This window comes from Candoia aspera, chromosome 4 (genome assembly GCF_035149785.1).
Source record: "Candoia aspera isolate rCanAsp1 chromosome 4, rCanAsp1.hap2, whole genome shotgun sequence".
NCBI classification, from domain to species: Eukaryota; Metazoa; Chordata; class Lepidosauria; order Squamata; family Boidae; genus Candoia; species Candoia aspera.
In genome coordinates, this window is record NC_086156.1 from 57,964,307 (window position 1) to 57,987,169 (window position 22,863).

Here is a 22,863-nt window from a genome sequence, read left to right on the forward strand (position 1 = left end):
ATAGGGTGGGAGTTGAGCCCTTGTAGGATTTCTTATCTGTTACAAATTCTTTTTCCGGACATCTATGATCTATGTTCTTTTATTATTGTTTCTTGCTTTTAAAGTTGCAAGCTGCTCAGAGTCTTTAGGGGTTGGGCAAGCTCTATTTTGTGAAAGTGAATTACATTAATTAAAATGACAGATGTATTTATGTAACAAATTAGAATGATTTGAAAATAAACCTAAGCTCTCCTGGAAATTCATGCTTTTTTCTAGCTGTTTTGGAATTTACAATATAAACACAACAACAAAAAAGAGCAATTATTAAAAGTTTGCCTTTAAAACAAAATGAAATAAATATTACAATGGATTTTTTGCCCCTCCCTCCCTCCCTCCCTCCCTCCCTCCCTTCCTTCCAACTCACATCAACCTGTGATGCTTAAATTAGGCTTTAATCCAGAAAACAAAGGCAATCACACTGAATTACCATTTATATGGAGATGAGACATGGAGTGTCCATGCACAGCCAACTCCCACCTGCTCCAAGAAACCAAAGGGAAAACTAAAAGTCCAAGGAAGTAAAAGAAAGTAAAAGAAAAATAGAAAAGAACAAAGATACAAAGAAGTAGCTTCCAATCTTCTTTACAGCAGTTATAAGTACAATGATAAATTTTCCTCTTACTGTATGGTTAACTCTCTTCTTTCTATAATCTATCCTGTCTAATCATCAAAAACATAAATTATAAGATCATTTGTTTCTGTTTTCCACAAAACGTCCGTAAGGGGTTTCCAGTTAGCAATAAACATAAATAGTATCTTTTCTCTGATCAAACAAGTCAATTTAGCCATCTTAGCAAGCTCCATCATCTGCACCAACCATTCCTCCATTGTGGATAGTGCTGAATCTTTCTATCTTTGTGCATACACTAATCTCACTGCAGTTATCATGTATAAAAACAAAGTTCCATGACTTTTTTTTTCAACTGTTTGTCCATCAATCCCAAAAGAAAAGCCTCTGGTCTCAATTGAATATTAATCTTTAAAATCCTCTGAATCAGTGTATATATTTGAATGCAGAATTTTATAGTTTTTTTACACATCCACCAAACATGGTAAAATGTCGCTTCTTGTTGTTTACATTTTCAGCATAAATTTGAAGTGCCTTTATGCATTCTAGACAATTTCTCTGGTGACATATACCAACGGTATATCATTTTATAAAAATTCTCTTTAAGATTATAACATAGTGTAAATTTTAATCCTTTCAACCACACATTTTCCCATTGTTCCATCTGTATATTATAACCAAAATTTTAGCCTACTTTATCAAACATTCTTTCAATTGTTTTTCTGTTTCAAATTTCAATAAAAGTTTATACATTTTAGCAATTACATGTTCATTGTTTGTACACAATTCTATTTCAAACTCAGTCTTACAATGTTCAAAACCATAAATTATTTTGTCTACTTTAAATCTTTCTAATAATTGTAAATAAGAGAACCATTGACAACTATACCCTTCTGCCACCAGTTCTTCTCTTGATTTTATTTTACACTCCCCTTGACAAAATTCTAATATCTTATGATAAGTTTGCCATTTATCTTTGCCTATTATTTACCATCTATAAAATGCTTCTTGTGCTGAGAGCCACAGAGGTGTTTCTGGGCACAACCTGGGTTTGCATTTATTCCATATCGTCAATATGGCATGTCTAGCATAATGATTTTTAAAATCCACATTAACCTTGACTTTATCATACCACAAATACCATGCCACCCAAATCTCAGGTCATGTCCTTCTAACTCCGAAAGCCTTCTATTTCTCAGCAGCACCCACTCTTTCATCCAAACCAAACAGCAAGCTGCAAAATACAATTTCAAATCAGATAAACCCAATCCTCCTCTTTCCTTTGCATCTTGTAACACCTTATATTTAACTTGTGATTTTTCCCCCTGCCACACAAATGTAGATATATCCTTTTGCCACCGTTTAAATGGTGCATCAGTTGTCAAAACAGGTATTGTCTGAAACAAAAACATCATTCTATGCAAGAGATTCATTTTTAATCACAGAAATTCTCCCCAGCCATGACAGTTGTAATTTCTCCCATCACGACTTTTTAAACTTCATTCCATGTTTTAAAATATTTATTTTCAAAGAACATACAGTTCATATTTGTCATAGTGATACCCAGATATTTTACCTTCTTCTCAATCTTAAAACCCATTTTATTCACCAATTCTGTTTGATTTTCTATTTTCATACTTTTTGTTAACATCTTCGTCTTCTGTTTATTAATCTTGAAACCTGCTAATGCACTAAATTATTTTAATTTGCCCATTAATATTTCAATTCCCTTTAAAGGATCTTCCAGAACCAACACCAAGCCCTCTGTAAAAGCACTTAACTTATATGTTTCCTTTTTTGATCTTTACTCCCACAATTATCTTAAATCTCTATTCAGTATTTCAAGAACCAAATAAACAAGAGAGGAAATAGTGGCCATCCATGTCTTGTTCCTTTTCGTATCCCACAGAGTTTTGTTAGATCTCCATTAACCATTATTTGTGCTTTCTGTGAAGTATAAATCAATTTTACCCATTTTATAAAGTTCTCTCCAAAATTCAAATCTTCCAAAACCTTGAACAAGAAAGCCCAGTTCAAATTGTGAGAGAGAAGATTCCTAGCACATCAGAACAGATATCTGGTTGGGTGATAGAAGATTTATAAAATGTATTGCTGAAATGGACAGAATTTCTTCAAATTCTCATTAACATCAAGAGGCATGTGTGGACAGAGGAAGAGACTTCAGGGGCCCAAGTCCTCCACTCCAGAACCAAAATGTCCACCAAAATTAGCCAAGGTAGTGTAAATGTGTTGCTGTTTAAAAACAAAATTGCTGCCATAATACAAAATATATAATTGCTGACAACATATTCTAGTTATTCAGAGCAAGAATCATTTAGGAACAGAGTGATCCCTAATTTATTTTTAGATGCAAGCAGGCTTGGTCTCTCACACACTCACAAACAAAATCTGTCCACAAAATATAACTGAATCAAGTCCTTAAACACAATACAGTCTGAGATCTAACTAAAGGCATTACATTTCTGAGAAATTTTCTGCTTTATATGGCAGTAATTTATCTCTCCGTCCTTGTAACACCACACATAGAGTACTATTTGAACAATTCTCATGCATACATGATGATTAAACCTCTCTGTATGTATGTATGTGTGTGTGTGTGTATGTGTGTATAGAGAGATAGATATAGAGATGATACTCAATTCAAAACTAGTACTAACCCATAATTTTCCCTCACAATTTAAAAGAGTTTTTTCTTTACCTCAAAATTTCAATAATCTATTTTATAAATTAAATCTAACCTAAACTGTAGTTTGCGTTCAACTGGGAATCATGCATTCTTCTATCTGTGAGAATTGTCATTATCTTGTAAACTACCTTTTTTTTTTTACTGAAATTTGTAGCATCTTGAATCAGTTTCTCATGATTCAGGGATAAACTATTTTGATAGCAGTGTTATTTATTATATATATTCCTCAGAATAATCCATTTCTGGAGTGGGAAAACTGCAAAATAATTTCACAGCACTTGCTTAGATATTGCTTTGGTGGATTAGATTTACTGAGAAGTATAAATAATAGACTAGCATGTAATTTAAACATGACCCTTTATAAAGCTGGAGGCTCAACACAAGGATATATTTGGTAGTTCAAAATATTTCAAGCTGCATTTGATAAGGAGAAGTTTATTGCCTAGATTTTGTGACCTGAACTTAAGCTACTTAACTCTGATGAGAAAGAACAAAGGTAGTTAGTTCATGGAGGAGGACTTACTTTTAAAGCCAAAAGGCTACTTATGGGACTGTCTCTCCCTAGTGGTGTTTCCCAGTCCTTTTAGATATGGCAAAAGAAGCATGCTCCGGGTCCTGTCCATGACAGAGAGAGTTATCTGTCAGGACCCAGCTTTGCCCAGGAATGAGTTTTGAGAGATGGTAAACTCATAGCTCTAGGCATCTATCAGAACAGTCTACCAGTCAGACTAGCACTGTGATTAATATTTCCTGCCAGATGAGGACCTCCAATATGACATGTAAGAGTATATTTGTGTAATCTTCAGAATGTCTATAGAAATTCATGTCTTAGTTAAAACCCAGGATTTTTGTCCATTATTTTAAATTTCTAGCCTTTCAGATGGACACATTTATGTTTGGTATAAAAGAAAAGCTAAGGATGACCAGTCCTTAGGTTGATAAAAGTAAGGATGATAAAAGTAACCCTAACCTCAGTGAAATAACGTGTTTGATATAGGGGTATGGGGGGATCATACACATTAATTTATTTTAGCAGGTCAGAATATTGCATGGTTCGAAAACCCTGAAATTAAAAAAAAAGCACCTCTTTTAATTTGATATAATACAACCTTCCTGAATCTGATACCTTCCAGATTTGTTGGACATTGATGCTAGTTGGAGATGTGAGGATAGCTTTCTGGTTGAAAGACAATATAATGCCCAGTGTAGATGGTGGCAAGGTGGGTTCAAATCCTCACTCATCATAAAGCTTAATGAATGACACTGAACAAGTGGCTTGAGATTATATACACCACTAAAACATAAATGTTTGGCTGTATGTGGCTTGCCATGATGTATGAACCCCAATTCATACATCATGGTAAGAACAGTACTCAATTTGGCATAGTGTAATATGTAAACCATCACTATGTCTGAGAAACTGTAGGATGGAAACAGAGGAGGAGGAGAAGGAGTGTGATGTAGCTGAGAAAAAGCGACCAAGTGAGAGCCATTGGAAGCAAACATTTCAGAAAGACTCTGCCTTAACTCACTATAAGTCTGATTGGAAATGTATTCTTACAATTTTCAATGTTTCTACACCAGACTAGCATTAAAAATGTCTTTCTGAAATCCATGTGGTTCTTGCTTTTTTGGTTTGCCAGCTGTGAGCTTGATAATGTCCCAGTCAATCGTTTCCACAGTAATAGCAAACTGATTTGTTTTCATGTTTGTGTATCTGTATGTGTCTGTCTGTTAGTTTATTCAATCAATGACCAGCAAAAAATTAAAAAAAAAAAATACAACACCAGAGTAAAGTCAAATAGATGAGATAAAATACTAGCATAAGAAAGATACACATAAAAATACACTGCTATAATGGTGCATTATAAACCATTGTTTTCATATATTCCATTATATTTTAATAGGCAGAGGAGAATAAAAAATAAATATATATGAGTTTCCTATATCACATTCTGTGGTGATGTAGCATTTTCACATTAGAGATCCCAGACACCCCTTGATACATGTAACATGATTTTTATATCTATTAGAAAGGGTACATAATAGAAATCAATGTTTTATTCACATGTATCATAGAAATTCAGTGACTGACAAAATTAAATTTTGTTTATAGTGTAGTTGCTCTATGGATATTGTGTGCATATTTGAATTTTTTAGTAGCATATTTCTCAGAGTTATACTGTGCTGCTGAAATTGTGGAAAGCATAAATGTAAAGGAAACAATAGTTTTTGCTTATAAAAGAAAATAAATTAGCAAACTGCTGTCATGCAATAGTTATGTTAGAGATCAATATTTGTGTAAGATGCATTTACTTCCCAATAAACAAGCTGCTTTCATTGATATCTTTGCTGAGATACTCATAAAATAACTACGGTCTTCCATGCAGCAATTGTGTTAGACAGCAATACTTGCGTAAGATCCATTTATTTCCCAATAAACATTCAGTTAGTCCCTTTATACTTTGGTAAAATTGAGATTTGGTAAAAGAAATACAATGAAAGAACAATACATAGTAAATAATGTTTAGGGCAGGTACATTAGTATTCTACATTCTATAACAAACAAATGAAATAGGGCTCAGGGACATCACATGGCCCAAAGACCAAATATAGATCTCCAAGTCTCACCCTTAAGCTGTATACCTGTCACTTGAGCACTGTGCTCAAGTTGGGAAGGAAAAGAATGGCTGGATGCAGACCTTCCCCTCATTGTATTAAGTATTTTAAACATAACTCTAGCCATAATTTTATGGATCTGGCCTGACGTTTCTTACAGAATGGAGAGATTCATGTTTTAAAACATTTGCAGGAAGGTAACCAATCATAGGCCAAATCCTCACAGATAATTTCTCATACTCTCCTTGAATCCTGAAGGCATCAGGATTTCATGCCACCTTAAATCTTGCTGCCTTTAGTATACATCTGGAAGGACGCTGTGCTGTGCTGCTCTCCCAATGGCTTTCATGTGTAGAGTTCTAAGCAAAATTCCAGCCTCACTCAAAATCTCCTCCTCCTCTCTTCATTTTTGGCAGTCTCTTTTCACGTTAATCCTTAATAACTTCTTTAAGTCCATTCCATAATTCCTCTGGTTCTCTATCAATGAAACTCTATCAATGAAACTCAGGACTTCAAAGTGATTCCTGATGTTCTCCTGGAAAATGGTGGGTTCAGGATCATACTGTGGAAACTGACTGGCTTTTTTCTTCTTTAGCTTAACTTGGAGCTTGCACATGAGCATTTTGTGATCTCTTCCACAGTCAGCACCTAGCCATATCTTTGATGCTATAATTGAGCTCCTCCACCTCCTTTTAGCAATAATATAGTCAATTTTATTTCTATATACTCCATCTAGTGATGTCCATGTATAGAGGTGTTGTTTTGGTTGTTTGAAGGCAGTGTTAGCTATGAAGATACCCATTGGAGTATCGGAATTTGTAAGTCAGTCTCCTGCTCCATTTTGGTTTTTTAAGCCATTCAATCCAACTACATTTTCCTCTTTCATGTTTCCAGCTTTGGCATTCCAGTCTCCATTCTTGATTGAATGTTCTGTTGATTTCAAATTGAACTTGATCACAGAAGTCATCAACCTCTTCTTCTGCATTGGTTGTTGGAGCATAAACTTGAAATATCATCATATTAAAGGGTTGTCCTTGAAGTCTAATCGATATTATTCAATTGATGGCACTGTAGCCAAGTACTGTTCTGGCTATACCCTTCCTAACTAGAAAAGCAACACCTTCTTTGTTTTCCATGTCCTGAGTAATAAACGGTGTGATCTCCTGATTGAAAATGTCTGATCCCAGTCCATCTCAATTCGCTGATGCCTAAGATGTCAATTAGGAATCATTTGATTTCATCTTTCTCTGTCTTGAGCTTTCTTGTGTGTTCATGCTTCTTATATTCCATGTTCTACTATAATTCTATCTTTGTAGCTTTGAATTTTCTCAATTTAAAACATTATATTAATCATATATTCAACTATGCTCCACTTTGAGTTTCTAGAAATTAACTGCTTCTGTTTTAAAGTTCAGGGGGATGTATGCGTATGTGTGTATCTATAAATATATAGATGCACACAAACATGTCAAAAATGTGTTTTCCTGATTCTTTAAAGCAATGCACCTATGCAATGAATGACAAAATATTCAAGATAAATTAATTGTTTATTACTTACTGTGCATACCTAGTTCTGGCAACTGAAAGTAATTGGTTGCAAGAAAAGGTGGGGGGGGGGGTTAAAAAAACCCTAGTGTAGTTTTGTGGCTGCAAAGCAGTTCTGTAATCAAGACACAATCTTTGGCAGCCAGCAAAAATGAGAGAATAATGCTTCTAGATTCTGTAAAGTATTGTTGAAAAATGATAGTTGCCTTCTTGCCTTAAAAGAAGTGAAGCTTGCCTTTGAAAAGATGGCAGTGAAAATCACCTTTCTTTTACCTGAGGTCCAAAAAAACATGTTTCTCCTGAAAGTGTCTGGCTTCATACTAACAAAGGTCTTCTCTCTCTTTCTTCTCCTCCTTCAGATGGGCAGCCACTTTTTGTAGTTGCTCATTGGTCAGTTCTCTTCCTTTTGGTTTGCGGTATTACCATGAGTTCCCAGTCATTAATCAATCTCTCATTTACTTAAGCAGACAAAAGGAATAAGAGGATGTGAGCCCTGTATTTTTCTTACACACAATGCCAGGACTATTAAGGTTCATATTTTTTTTCTTAAGCTGGACATCAGTAGCTTATAGGCACACAGCCCAACACTGTCTCACTTATGAAATGGAAGCAGCATGTGTGCAGGGAGGAGGAGGTAAAGAAAGGAACAGATGAAACTCCATTTTAGTCACATGAGTGAAGAGGGGAGGCTACCAACCTGTTGTTAAAAGTGTTCTCTCCAAGCCAGTAATGTGATGGTATAAACGGTTTAACTTAGAAGGTTTAATGGAAGACTAATAATGTGACAGGAACAATGTTGTCACTCAATCATTTTGATGTTCTTTGGAATATTGAGGAGTTTCCATAAGTTCTGTTTTCTTAGCAGTGATACTTACGATCCAAATTCAAAAGTTAAAATGTGATTTGGATTGTCTGTAGGTACACACATTTTATGTATCAATAACAACTTAAACCCTATGAGCCTTTGATACCTGGCCCTACAAAAGACACAGCTTTTTTAAGATGTTCTCAACAAGTGCTAAATTCATGTATATAAATGCTTCATGTTCCATTTTGCTTTTTAGATATGCTTTTCTGTCTGCCCAATCAACTTATCATTGTTATCTGTATCATCTCTTTACAGTAGTAGTATCTGTAGTAAATGGTACATTTACACGTGGGTATCAGTTGATCTTGCAGTTCTTCAATCTGGGATGGTACCCTCATCATTAAAGGGTTATGGCCAAACCATTTCCCTTGAAAATGAAGGGAATTTACTGTGAGTAATATCTTCAATAAATTTAGGAACAGTAGAAAATTTGTGGAAGACCCTGGTGTAGAGGCCCAGTACAGATTGTGGTTTGACATGGTTACCGCTTTTACAAATAAAGTGTCCACTTTAAGGATATTTGTAAAGGGCATGTTTAATGTTATTAGTAGTTTGGCTTTTGGCAATTTAAACTCTTTTATGCAGCTGCTGTGATTCAATTAAAATGCAGATTACGGCACTTTGACAAGGTGAATTACTTACAATATAAACACCTGCCTCTTCCATTGACTAAGGGTATATTTGCACTGGAGGCTTAAATGCACTGGGTTTTACTCTCAAATCATTCTCTTTGTGAATGCTGAGAACTGTATTTTTTATGAGAGAGGTTAGAAATCTATAGCAAAGTGCTCCCTCTCTCAACTACAATTCTAAGAATCTAATCTTTGGGAAAAGGCATGAGCTTCTTCTTGAAGCTAGAGTAAATATAAAGCTTCATTTCTGAAAGTGTTTTCAGTAAGCTGCAAGTCAATAAACACATAGAAATGGAGGGTGGAGAAGTTCTGGCTCTAGCTCTGTTCATGGAATATCCTGAACTCCAAACCAGCCAGTCATTTGTTATACGTTATTTCTGGAAAACAAATATACAAGAAGCTTGGAATCAGGAATTACTCTTTTCAACCAATCAAGTTTCGAAGAACACTAAGTTTATGTCATGTGACTTAAAGTTGAAATTCATCAAAACATTGTGTTTCATATCTATGGATATATAACTACTGGACACCATTTAGAATGTTTCATAAAGTATGAACTAATGATCATGTTCACGTGGCAAGAAATTTGAAGGCACTAAACCCACATGTTACAGTCATGCTCTTCTTTACATTCCCATTATAGTTCCTTTGGGAAAACAAGTTTGATCAATATTGAAAGCTTATTTTTCTCTTTTTAAAGACTTACAAGATCAGGTGAACTCAGGATATAGTTGTAATTACAGTTTTTGTTTGTTCTTCTTTCCTTTTTTGATATGGTAAATTGTTATTTTTATTTTACATTATTTTATGTTTGTTTGAAATGGATTAATACAAAATATGTAATAAAAAGTCATAATTCAGCTTAGCATGTTGTGTGATTCCATCCCATGTGATTAGCTAACAGTTCACTATGCTTTGCAAATCCATCCAGAATAATCCATTGAGTAAACCATGGTTGTGTTAATCATAGTATATTTTGCAAATACAATCTCTGAGTTAGAGAAAGGAAGGCTCTAACATCTTTCCAGACTTTGACAACCTTTGTAAAGACCCAGATAATGGTATTTTATTTATTTATCCCGCCTTTATTATTTTTATAAATAACTTAAGGGAGGGAACATACCTAATACTCCTTCTTCCTCCTGTTTTCCCCACAACAACAACCATGTGAGGTGAGTTGGGCAGAGAGTGCGCGACTGGCCCAAGGTCACCCAGCTGGCTTTCATGCCCAAAGCAGGACTAGAACTCAGAGTCTCCTGGTTTCTAGCCCATTGCCTAAATCACTAGACCAAACTGGCTATGACAAATGTAGTTACTTCAACATGATAGTATCCACTGAAGCATGCATAGGACAGACAAGCAAAAATGGGAATCTCTTCAGTAATCTCTGGTTTCTCTCCCCCATTGTACAAATTAGGTTGTCAACTTTCTATAGCAGGGTCCTATTTTTATGGCTCATGTTACTCTTCAAAGTAATATGGCTTGGTTCACATACTACACCTGACTCAGTTAGCTATTAATAAAAGATCCTTGCTAGATAAAAACAAAGTTCTATATAGTTAGAACTATACTTAGCACCAGCCAGAATGAAGTTATTATTTGAGGCAACAAATATTTGGTGAGATAGAAAGGGCTGTTATAGGAGGCCCTGGTATTTTCCCTATACTGAAGGTTAGAGATACTTGTTCTAAGCAAATTGGTAATCTGCTGCTGCAAGTATGCAGGATGCTGGCTTGTTTATTATGATTTAAGTTAAATTTAACTGAGTGGCTGCAATGAAGAAGCGTTATTTATTTATCTAAGAGAACAAAATGGCTTTCCTCTTTTCAATATCCCACCATGCATGGAAGCACACACAAGTATGAAAACATGATGGTCAACTAGATGTCTATGGGACACTTTCAAGTGGTGTATGAATGTATAAGACTTGTATCAGCATCCAGAGATGTCCAAGTATTCTTGTTACATAATCAGTTCTTCAGTCTCCCAGCTCCACATTAGAACCTTTGTTATCCACTGCTTGGTAGCAAGCTACTACACCTAATTGTGGACAAACAACAGAACGTATTCTTGTCAATAAATAATGACACGTCAACAAGGTATTTGCAACAAAAACCTCAAATACAAATCAGAAAGAGATTCCTGAGTAAGGAACTCCCCATACTAAGATTTAGATATGCCAATGGAAGTAATGTTTCTTTGATATAAGACTTAATTTAAAAATGAAGTGAAATTGTAGAGGTCCTTTCTGTTTTTCTCTGGAACTAGTCATCTTCTTTACCTTCATTTCATCCATGAAGGAAGTGATTCTTAATATCAATCGCCTTTCATTATTGATCTGCTCTATGTTTCTACCCTACTTTACTCAGGCCAATTGAACATAGAGGACAATCCACCAATGTCCTGAGTTTGCATTTGTTTTAATACATGCAAATAGTTAACATAAACAACAGTAAGACAGAGATTTCATCTCAATCCAACAGGGAAACAGACTCTCTTAAAAATGATAAAAAATCTGACAAACCAGGTTAGGGATAAATTGTCATGGAGAAAATCTATTTATGTGGTCGCTATGGGTCGAAAGCAATTTGAAACACATAATTATTCAGTCAAAAATGATGAATTGTGGGTTTTCTTACAAGTATATTGTCTACTTCCACCATCTGATGTATTACATTGGTTCTGTACAGCAGGATGGACACCTGATGCTCCTGGGCTTTATGTGGCTCTCTCAAAATGGAGGCATGGGAAGTTTATTGATTCATAAAATTGTTGCCTTTATGGCATATCTAATGTATCAGTGGCTATCAGCTTAGCAAGGTACTATTCCAATGTGATGCAGTTGCTGAACCAGGACTGGGAAGAGGCAAGGTTAAGTCCCCATCCAAAGTCACTGGGTGACTTTGCACTGGTCACTCTCTGACAGTGTTGTTGTGAGAATAAAATAGAAACAGGGAGTTCTGGGTAAGCCAAATTACGCTCCTGGAAAAAAAGTGGGGTATAAATTAAATAAACAAATAATTTCAAGAAACAGCCAACATGTTTCTGAATGCTATTTGATGACTTTTGATTGATGAGAAAAGTTTATTACTCGTGTCCTGCTTGTGAACTTCCCAGAGGAATATAATATATTAATGTGAGCTAAATTAGCAACGATTTTCTTACAGTCTTAAACTGTGGCCACAATGATTTTGGATTGCCTTTTCCTCTCTCTCATTCTTCTACCTCATTTTCATTCTATCTATATTGTCAGGCACTGTTGCCATGATATGAGATCAATATTCTTATCCTGACCTCTTGTCCCCTCAACAGAATTCATTAATATGCCACTCACTCACTTTGAAACAGAAACAGAAGGGTTGGAAGCTCAGGTTCAGGCCCAAGCAACATAGAGTGGCTGAAGACCTGTCAACCCTGCAGAGCAGAGGGATGAACAAGCCAAGCAGTACTCAGAAATGAAGTGGAGTCTGAAGAATAAATCTTAGGAATAAAAGGTTGACTGGAAATAGAGCCCTATTCACAAGAGAGTGTTTCTGTTGAAGGGCTTAATAGTTGGCAATTAGTAAGGATGGAGACCAGTAACTCAAGCTTTATAAGCCTTCAATTTTAAGCATCTAGTCCTGAAAACAGTATCCTGATCTTTCTGTGTTCCTTAATATCCTTGCTGTTGACTTTTGAACTAATTTTGGACTTCTTTTTAGAACCCAACTCTAACTTGTGCCTTTCCTATTCAAGGACACTAGTTGGGAGTAGGCTTTCTATTGCCTGCTTTACTGAAACTTCTAAAAGAATTAACTCCAGTTAATCTGTAAGAATTACAACATTTACAGGTAGCTCAAGCTATTTAACTAATATGCATGCTTAATCAATCAGTAACCTAACACCTTGCATTTTGCTTGCCTATTTGCTTGAATATTATATACAAACCTTGGGTAGTTGCTGAGTCTGTTATAAAATATTGAGTAGTTAACTTGGTAATTCATACCTTAAGCATTCAGCTCCAAATTAAAGCAGCAAAGGTTTGTGTTATCATGGAGCATGCCCAGGTCACATATGGTGATAAGCCATAATGTAGTTTATTAAATTTTGGCTTAGTGCGCTGTGTAAACCCAGGTATTGTAGTTTCTGCACAAAGATTTCTGGCATAATAGGTTGCAGAAACCTCTTCAGTTGTGATATAATCAACAAATTATGGTAAGGTTAGCACATTGTATGAACACAATTTAGGTAAAACATCTCAAGTTTCAGTTCAGAGGATGAAAAAGGAAAGCTACATAAGATCCCTATAAGATAAACTAGAGTGGGAGGTTGTGTCCCTAATGAAGCAGATTCAGTGAGATAACTTTTTCTTAAGTTCTTAAGAACCAGAATATGGCAAAATAGAATAAATGGGCAATTTGAAATAGTTTTCAAAGTAAGTATTATTTTAATTTCTTTTTAGAGTCTTTGATAAAAAGGGGGGGCAGTTAAATTTTAATCTCAAAAATCACATTTAGTTAATTTCAAGCAATGGATGTATGTCCTGATTTTTCATTCATATCTATTCTTTCTTTTCTTGTGCATTATCTCAGCTTGCTGACAAGAGATTTTTGCTGAAATAGGAAGAGAATGGATTATACATAAAATTATGATTGCTATAAGTCAGTGTAAGTTTTTAATGATATTTTTACTGATGGGCAAAATCATGTTGGTTCAATCTTGAAAGTTCTGAACCAGCAAACTATTACTTAAAGAAATTATACTCAATTTATAATTCAGCTGAGCAGTATTATTTTGACCAATTCATTTTCTTAACTAGATAATATAAACTATGATGGCACTCATGGAGGTTTAATATTTTTTGTTAAAATCCTAAAACTTTTACCTTTAAATGATATCAATAGAATGCATTTCCCAAGGTTTTACCACTCCCTACATGATTGCTAATGAGGGTATAGGCTAGCAACAGATATCAGAAGGACTAGCATAACATAATCTGTATATTTCTGTTTCTTTTCACTGGCTCCAGAAGGAGAAACAAAGATTTAGGCACCTCAGAGGCAGTTAAACAGATAGCGTTTACTCTGCCAACATCTGGTTTCTGAGCCATCAGGTGTAGCTGCTATTGATGAAAGAGAAAGCTACACAGTAGAAATCACAAGCATAGACAAGGAGTAGGACAAATAATGTTAGTATTAGATGTTAAAGTTCAAGAAGCTAAGATTCAGAGGCAAGACTGAAGTTAAAGTGAAGCAGAAGACAATAAAGGAGGTGATTGGCTTCCTCTTGTCATACTGGTTAAAGGGACAGTAAGATCAGTAATTGACACACATAAAATTAATAACTTAGAACACAGAAAAAGAGAAACCATGAAATACAAAAACAAGATGAAGTATCTTATTAGTAGTAGATGGAGAATTGAGAATTGAGAACATTAGGAATTTGAGAGAAAATATATGCACAAAAAAGGCATGAATGATTTAAAATGGTCATGGAGCCCCCCTGCCCCCAAAATACAAGAAGTTCAATTTATGTCAGTTCAAAGATTAGGGATATAGGGGTTAAAAGAGTAAAATGCAGAGAGAGATGCCCCTTGTTTGCTGATCAGATGCTGAAAATGCAGTATCATGTAGATTCTGAAGAATCAGAGTATGCAAACCAGCCTTGTTGATAGGGGCTTTCTAGATATATTAGCAGGTTGTTGTTGTTACTTTGTCATTAATCAGTAATATTAACACACTTAGGTAAAAGAAATTATAACCACTTCTATATTGTCCGTGTTAGAGTGTGATCTTTGTCTTTAACAAATCCAATTTTATTTTTAACCACATTGTGCTATTCAACCAGACAAGTAAGCTCCAAGGACTCCAATAGCTGTTGGGAGTTGAAGTCCACACATCTTAAAGTTGCTAAGGTTGAGAAACACTGGTTTAGACTATGGGGAAAGAGTATAAATGTATTTATACCATTTCCTGGGTAAATTAAATCCCTAGGCTGCAAGTGAAAATTGCTTTTAAAATTCTACACAGAAAACAGGTCTTCTCAGAGCCTTATAGGTAGTGGGTCCCTTTGGTTGTGGGTCACTTCTAGCAGAGAAACAGTAGGAGGTAATACCAGATAATTATCTCTTTGAGATCAAATATAGCCTGTAACATCTCCTCAGAATTGCAGGGTAACAAGTGCTTTACTTGTAGCTAGAAATGAATTGAGGATTTACCATAAAAATTGATAAGCCTATCAATTTTTCATGAATGACAGGTTAGAATATACAGTATGTCTTCAGTTTTCCTGGCAGATTGCTGACAGTGTTTAACTTTCATTATAATAAAATGCATTTTGCAATCAACAGAGCATGACTAACTCACCGACACTGTCCTGGGAGCAAGATTCCATATAACTATTCTATCATGTGTGTGAGAGATACTATCACAATTGGCCAATTGTTTGTGTGTGTAAAAAACTTAGGAGTGCTGGCTGGATAATTCTAGACATTGGGGATGATGATGATGATGATGATGATGATGATGATGATGATGATGATGATGATGATGATGGTTTGTCACACAGTCAGCCAGATGTATAGACTGATTTGGCATTTTTATCCACCTACTGAGTCCTTCCCAAGAACCTGGGATAGGCAGAGGTTGTTGTTTGATGGTGTTAAAGGTATTGTCACAGGATGTAAGCTGTTCCAAGTAAAGCTGCCTTTTGCAATTGACTGGTGGTGATTTTGTTGATGTCAATGGTGTTCAAGTGGTGCTCCAGATGTTTTGGGGTTGTTATTGTTATCGTTATTTTGGGAATCCTGATTGACTTTAATTTCAGTCCAAGGATTTAGTGCTGAAACAGCATCAGTCAGCCTGCTTAGATGCCCAGGTCCCCACCTGTCATCACTGGGTTGTCATTACTACAGTTATATGATTCTGCAGGATATTGATGCAGGCTGAGGAGATGCCCAACACCAGGAAATGTCACATCTCCTTGAAACTTTTTGCTTAGCTCTTGGTGACTTCACAGACACATCTATGTGGTTTTCTGGCAACAGTACCAAAGTGGTTTGATGTTGTCTTCTTCCAAATTATTTTTGGACTTCTCAACTAGTCTACAGACTAGGAATTATGGCAAAATTCTTGTGTATGCTTTATATCTTAATTCATGTGTGCAGATATCTTTATTATGCTAGCATGCCACTGACATATATGTGATGACACAAAACACCACAAGATCTGGAGATCAGCTTGGCATTATCAAAATGACAGGCAAAGAGTTTGCCTTCCAACTACTAAGAGGAAAAAAATAAGTTTTTGATGCTAGGATGTGGAGAGGCAGTTAAGGAGGGTAACTTGTCCATGGCCCTTCAAAACAACCCTGTGAATGATCTGTGCCAGGAGAATCCAGCAGCATCCCCACTGCTTTTAATGCCATAAATTATTGTTTTCTTTTAGATTGGCTGAGCTATCATTACTGTCTGGGTGATAAGGTAAAATAAAATTTTAAAAACCCACATATAAAAAGAATTAAATGCATATTGCAGTACACTTTCTATTAAGAGTTAACATTACCTGCATACTATTTCTAATTGTCTTTTAAAAAACAGGTATGTTTGTGACCTTTAAAAATGTAATAGTGTTAAAAAAAACTATAATCCATCATTATCTCTTCACTCCCCTTCCCTGTCATTGACCCACTGCTGGCTGTGAATGGGGCATTCATTGCATGATACATCAACTTCTTATGCGCCTGCCATGTTCTATCATGAATTATATTAATCCACCTAAAGCTAACAAGGATTAATTGCAGTAGTACAGCAGACTGGCACAGGAGGCTATGCTCCTTGACAATCCCAGAATGCAGGCATTCATTCATCCTTGCTTATTTGTCACTCTTTCATATCTCAACAGGTGTGTGCCCAATCACTGTGAGCATGGAGGGAAGTGTACCCAAACATGGGATAGCTTCAGTTGCACCTGTGATGGAACTGGATACAGTGGAGCCACGTGCCATAATTGTAAGTGGGATCTGGAGTCTTCATGCCCCCACCTGTAATGATTTTTGCTAATTGAATGAATAAAAACAATAATAATGATGTTGCCATGGACAATAATGAAACAGAGGCATGAACCAAAAAGACAGATACAGTATTAAATTAATCCTTCAGTAGTAAGGAAGTCTGAATTAAAAATATGAACAGACCACCAACAATATAACATTTAGAAAAGAAAAAAAACCCTTTCAATAACTTAAGAAATAATATTTTTTTTTCCTAATGTATTTCTTAGAATACATTTGTTGTCACTGACACAGAAAACCAATTTTGCAATTTGAACAGAAATGTCTTCTGAGATAATTTGAATTGCATAATCATGTGCATAACTGGAAACTTGTTTTCCACTCCCCAGAATTGAATCATGGTTAGAAATGAACTTTGTATGCTTTTAAACATTGCATTTCTTTGAAATATTTTATTATGCTTAATGCATTATTTCAATGAATTAGATCCCTTCCCAAGAACCAAATTCATTAAAAAAAATAGCCCACGTTAATCATGTTTATTTTAGTTATTTGTTACTTTTGTATCTTGTCTATCAGTCAAAGACATGCAAGGCAATAATACAATAACTTGTAATAAAACAGCAATAAAAGAACAAAAAGCTGAAAATGCAGATAAAATAGCTAGTTAAAGTACACTGAAATATATTTATGTCAACTTTTTTGCAACAAGAGAGTTCTGTAGCATCTTTCACATGAATCAATTTCAAGCCCACTTCATCAGATAAATGAAATAAATTCCTGTGAAAGAGACTTTAAGTATATAAAGTAGTAAGGCTAAAGGAAAGGGGTTATAAGAAGTAGAGGGTGAGGAAACATAATGACAAAATAGCTTAGATATTGGTCATAAGTAAAGTAATGGTGTGTCCTTGCTAGTTCTAATTAACTACATGTTGCTGTTCTTCAGTCATTTAGTTGCTACCAAGTATGGATCACATAGTTTGAGATCTAAAAGTATTATTCGTAAGAATAGTAGAGCTACATTACTCTTAGACTTTGTGGAATAGGACGCTTTTTCTTTTTTCCTTTCAAACAGTTACACTGCAGAGGATAATGTTTGAATCAGGGGCAGTGTTACTGCTTTGTACCAATTTTTTAAAAAAACATTAGTATTATTATTAACATTTATATTGCCGCCCAACTTTCAGAGACTCTGGGCAGTTCCTGGCATGATTAGGCATCACCACAGGTCTGTCTGTATCTGTCCTCATGGCCAGACACATCTGCCAAGCCGGAAATGGGGAGAAAACAGAGAAGACCCCCTCCCCCAAACACAACCATTTAACTTGTCGTAGCCTGTTGTTTTGTGCATAGGATGCGGACAGCACCTACAAATAGAATTGTATTGGCAGTTTATGGCAACTTGTGCTTTTACACTTAATTATCAAGGCCAAAGGAAATAAACATATTATAATATCAACATTTACCTCCATTACAGTTGATAATGTTAGTATTTAAAAAAAATATGATGAACTGGTACTATAAATATAACAACTTGTGGATGGTATATTAATATTCTATTTTGAGGTGAGTGGATGAATTAGATTGTTTCAAAATTTGGGACTAGTGTATAGACACAAGGGAAAAATCCAAAAATTGCAAAAGAGGTCCTTCCCTATAAATGCAAAAGCGAGTTCAGTTTTATTTGAATTAGATTTAAATAGTGATGTTAAATTAATTAAAGCATGCCATACGTTATTGGGAAATTAAGACAGTTTTTAAATATTTACTGGTGTGAAATGATCTTGGGAAAACATCACTTCTCTCAAATTAAATGTATTACCCAAGGGAAAAGCATTCTCAGCTGCAGTACCTCTGGATAACATAATATACTGCCTTCTGCAAATAAAATAAATACAGTAAAAAATGGAAATGGTACTTCTTAAGTTGTGTAGTGTTAGAACAGGGATTTAAAAGCTATTGTCCTGTTTTCTCAACCACTGTTATGATAAAGGCTTAGAGATGCCTGGGTCATCAGGGGATCTGTAGCAACAGCAATTACCTTCCCAATCTCTCTGAAATTTCAAAACGGGTATGTTTATGTGTATGCTGGTAAAGTATTGAATTTCACTTTTACAGTACATAGTTTGTTGCTGTTCAGAGACCAAATTCCTTCCCAAAGTGAGATTTCCTGAAATGTTTCAATTAAATAGCAGCACTATGATAAACAGAATCTTATTATATCCTCATCCTCACTCCTCCTGAGCCTTTAAGCCTGAGAGAATTTATCAGGCCATGTTATACTACAAGTGTAAAATCCAGAAATGTTTTTCCAAAACAGATTATGCACACTCCTAGAAGAAAAAAAAAGTCAGGCTTTCAATATATCCATATTCTGCTGTTCCAAATTCTGATACTGTGGTATCTCAAACAAGATAGGGGAGGAAATCAGAGCATGGCCTCTAGAAATCTATCCAACTCCTTTAGCAACAGTGACAATAGAATGCGTACTGTATGTATTTTCTTGGGTACTTGTATATTACAAAGTAATATGTTGCATCTACATGTGTGTGTGTGTGCTTTTTCCTCATATTGTGGCTGCATGCATCTGTATGTGTGCACTGGGAAACCTGTACACTCCACTCTAATAATCAGATGCTTACTGATGACCAGCAGTTCCATCTTGCTAGGGTTTTGTAATGGCATGTGGGAATGACCTTGGGAGATGGGGGGGGGGGGAAGAGATGCTGCCTAGGGAACGATCAGATAAGAGAGGACATAGCCACATAATGGGGAGAGAAAGAAACTCAGAAAGAACCTGTAAGATTGATGTCAGCCTTCCCAGGTAGATCAGCCAGGAAACATGAGCAGATGAGCTAATTCTCTTTATTGTAAGGCTACATTAACAGAATCTTGCAAGTCTGATAGTACAGATCTCCCACCATATTTTTTACAGCCTGAGAAGTTAGGGAGGTTCCTTTCTGAGTTTCTTCCTCATCCCATTATGCAGCTGTGGGCTATGTCCTCTCTTATCTGATTGTCCCTAGGCAGCATCTCTTCCTCCTAGTCTCCCAAGGTCATTCGCACATACCATTACAGGCTTAATCTGAATTTAATTTTTCTCCTCCATACTCTGAGACCCTGCAGGCACTGGTACAGGACTTTTACTGAATCTTTGGCTCAGCCTGGGCTCACAATGTATAATGAATAACTTCAATCTATTGATGATATTTTGCATCAAATCAATGGATGACCTCTCCCAGTAGTTTTATATAGATGTTAAATAACTTGGAGGAAAGGAACAAGCCTTGTGGAATTCCACATTGGAAAATCCATAGGCTCAGTTTCTCTTCCCAATTACTATTGAATGGAATCATCCAAGTCCTCATGAAGGTTATCCACCAGAATATCCAATACTATTTCCATCTCAAGCTTGGGCCTGAATCTTGCATGAAATGGATCTGGATGTCCATTTCTTCTAGGATCCTCGATAGCTAATTCACCTCTACCTTCTCAGCAATATTTCCTTAGAATGGCAGATTGGAAACAAGGCAGAAGTTTTTCAGTGTGGCTGGACTGAGAGGGAGAATATTACTCCCTCCTTCAAAAAGCTACTCAATGTCTCCTGAGTGCAGCCAAACACCTAGATGTCTGGAGAAGCCAGGTATGGAATCAAACTCACAGATGGTGGTGTTCATACTACACAGCATTATTTTTTCTCAGGTTCCACCAGCTCAAAAGAATCCCAGATAGCATTGCCAAATACTGCGATGCTTACTTTGATTGTCTGTGCCTAGCCAATGTCAAGTCTTAGGTGGATGTGAATGACTTCACCTGTGAAGATAACTGCCATTTCCTAAAAGGAACTTAGTCCCATTACTCAGGCAGAAATCTGCAGATAGAATAAGAGTGGCAAGGAACACGTTTCACCACGCCCATCACTACTGTATCAACCTGAAACTGGGTATACACCAATGCTCAGATGTATTCAATTCTAATCTTACACCATCATCACTCTAGGCATCTTTTCACTTGTTTCATCTCCTCTGGCTTCAGTATACTAGGGAGTCACGCAGGATCAGTGAATGGGAAGAGGCCTCACAGGAGCAATCTCACTGAAAGCTCTGACCATATCCTTGTATCAGAAATTGAACAGATATGAAACAAAGTTAACTGCCTTATAATTGGAGAATTCCCAAGCATCCTCAGAAAGCTATCAGGAACCTGGAACAGAACATCTTAATGGCCCCTTTGCTCATGTGGAGATTCAAGTCACTAGAAATCTGCAGCCTCACAAGCAAGTGATCTGATTATGGTAAAGGACAAATGTCAACATCTGACATTTTATGTATTTATTTATGGAACTGCCCAACTGCAAACCAGCTCTGGGTAGCTCACAATATAATAAACAATTAAAAACACAATGCAACAAAGAACAAGTTGGGATCCAGTCACTCTATACAAAAATATAGACAAAAACACATCCAGCAAGGGGCTCCATCCATCTTTAGCCAGGGCCTGGAAAACAACAGGGTGGGAGCCACACAGATTTTGAGATGGAAGGAATCTCATTCCTAAGGGTAGCCACTGCCACAGAGAAGGCACACTTCCTGGGTCCCAATAGATGGTACTATTTATCAAAGGAACCTGGAGTGTACCAATTCTACCAAGACATACCAGCCAGGCAAAAACCATGGGAGACAGATGATCCCTCAAATAACCTGGTCCTATGCCTGATGACCAGCACTTTGAATCTTACCTGGAAGCATACTGGCAACCAACATAGTTCACAAAGCAGAGGTGTCATGTCGGCATATTGAAGCATCACTACCTGCTGTATTCTAGACCAGCTGAACCTCCAAGTGGTTTTCAAGGGCAGCCCCTTGTAAAGCATATTTCAGTAGTTGAGTCATGAGGTGACCAAAGGGCCCCTTGATCCAGAAAAGGATGTATCTGGCACACCAAATGGAGCTGTGCAAAGCTCCCCTTGGCCACAGCTGCCACCTGTTCTTTCTTAGCTGTGAGTCTAAGAGGAGCCCCAGATTGTGCACCATTATTGAATGGGGAAGTACTACCCCATCCAAGAGTACAGGTGGCAAATCCGCAGGTCCAGGAAGCTCCCCTTGGTCTTGGTAAGATTGAATCACAGCTGGTTCTTCCCCATCCAGGTCCGCAAGGCCTCCAAGCACTGGGACAGGACTTTGACAGCCTCACTTGGCCAGCCTGGAGTTGAAAGATATAATTAGGTCTCATCAGCATATTCTTCTTCTTCTTTCATATCCACATTAAACCCTGAGCTGCCAATATGACGCCACCTTCTTGGCTTTGTCATTGGCCAAAAACAAGTCATTTTCAGTGCATACTATAGGTAATAACTGGCAGGTCAGCAGGTGGGCCAAATTCTGCATCTCTCCACATTCACACAGCATGTTATTATCCGTCAGCAATCCCCATCTGAGCATACATATTAGTCTTACACTTAGGCATTCCAACCCTCAACCTATTCAGAGTCCTCCAAATAACATAAGGGAGGTCAAATCCCTCAGCCATGTTCTCCTCTGGGACTCTTCTTTGGTTAGTGACTTCTCCATCTTCCAATTCAGTTTTGCTCTTGTGTGCCCTCAAGAGTATTTGTTCTTGCCATGAAACTCTTCCTAAGTTTTAGTCAATGGGTTTGAGGCTCGTACCCATACAGAGGGTGCTGGGGATCATTCTCTTGTTTTGTTCTCTCAGCCACTGCTGGTACTTCTCTCCTGATCTTGGGTGGTGCAATACCAACAAGGGGGTACATTTTCTCGATTGGTGTAGGTTTAAGACATCCTGCCACAATTCGTACTGCTTCATTTACAGCAATGTCAACTTGTTTCGCATGTGTAGACGCACTCCATATGGAGTGGCATACTCAGCATATTGATGA

At 36.6% G+C, this 22,863-nt stretch overlaps 1 protein-coding gene across 1 annotated transcript in view; it reads left to right on the forward strand.

Annotated features, from left to right (window-relative positions):
- Positions 1–22,863, forward strand: part of CNTNAP2 (contactin associated protein 2) — a 1,282,126-nt gene that overhangs the window by 833,060 nt on the left and 426,203 nt on the right. Inside the window, exon 11 of the mRNA XM_063304201.1 lies at positions 16,859–16,965. Within this exon, the coding sequence (XP_063160271.1) occupies positions 16,859–16,965 (107 nt within the window). The remainder of the gene's footprint in view (positions 1–16,858; positions 16,966–22,863) is intronic.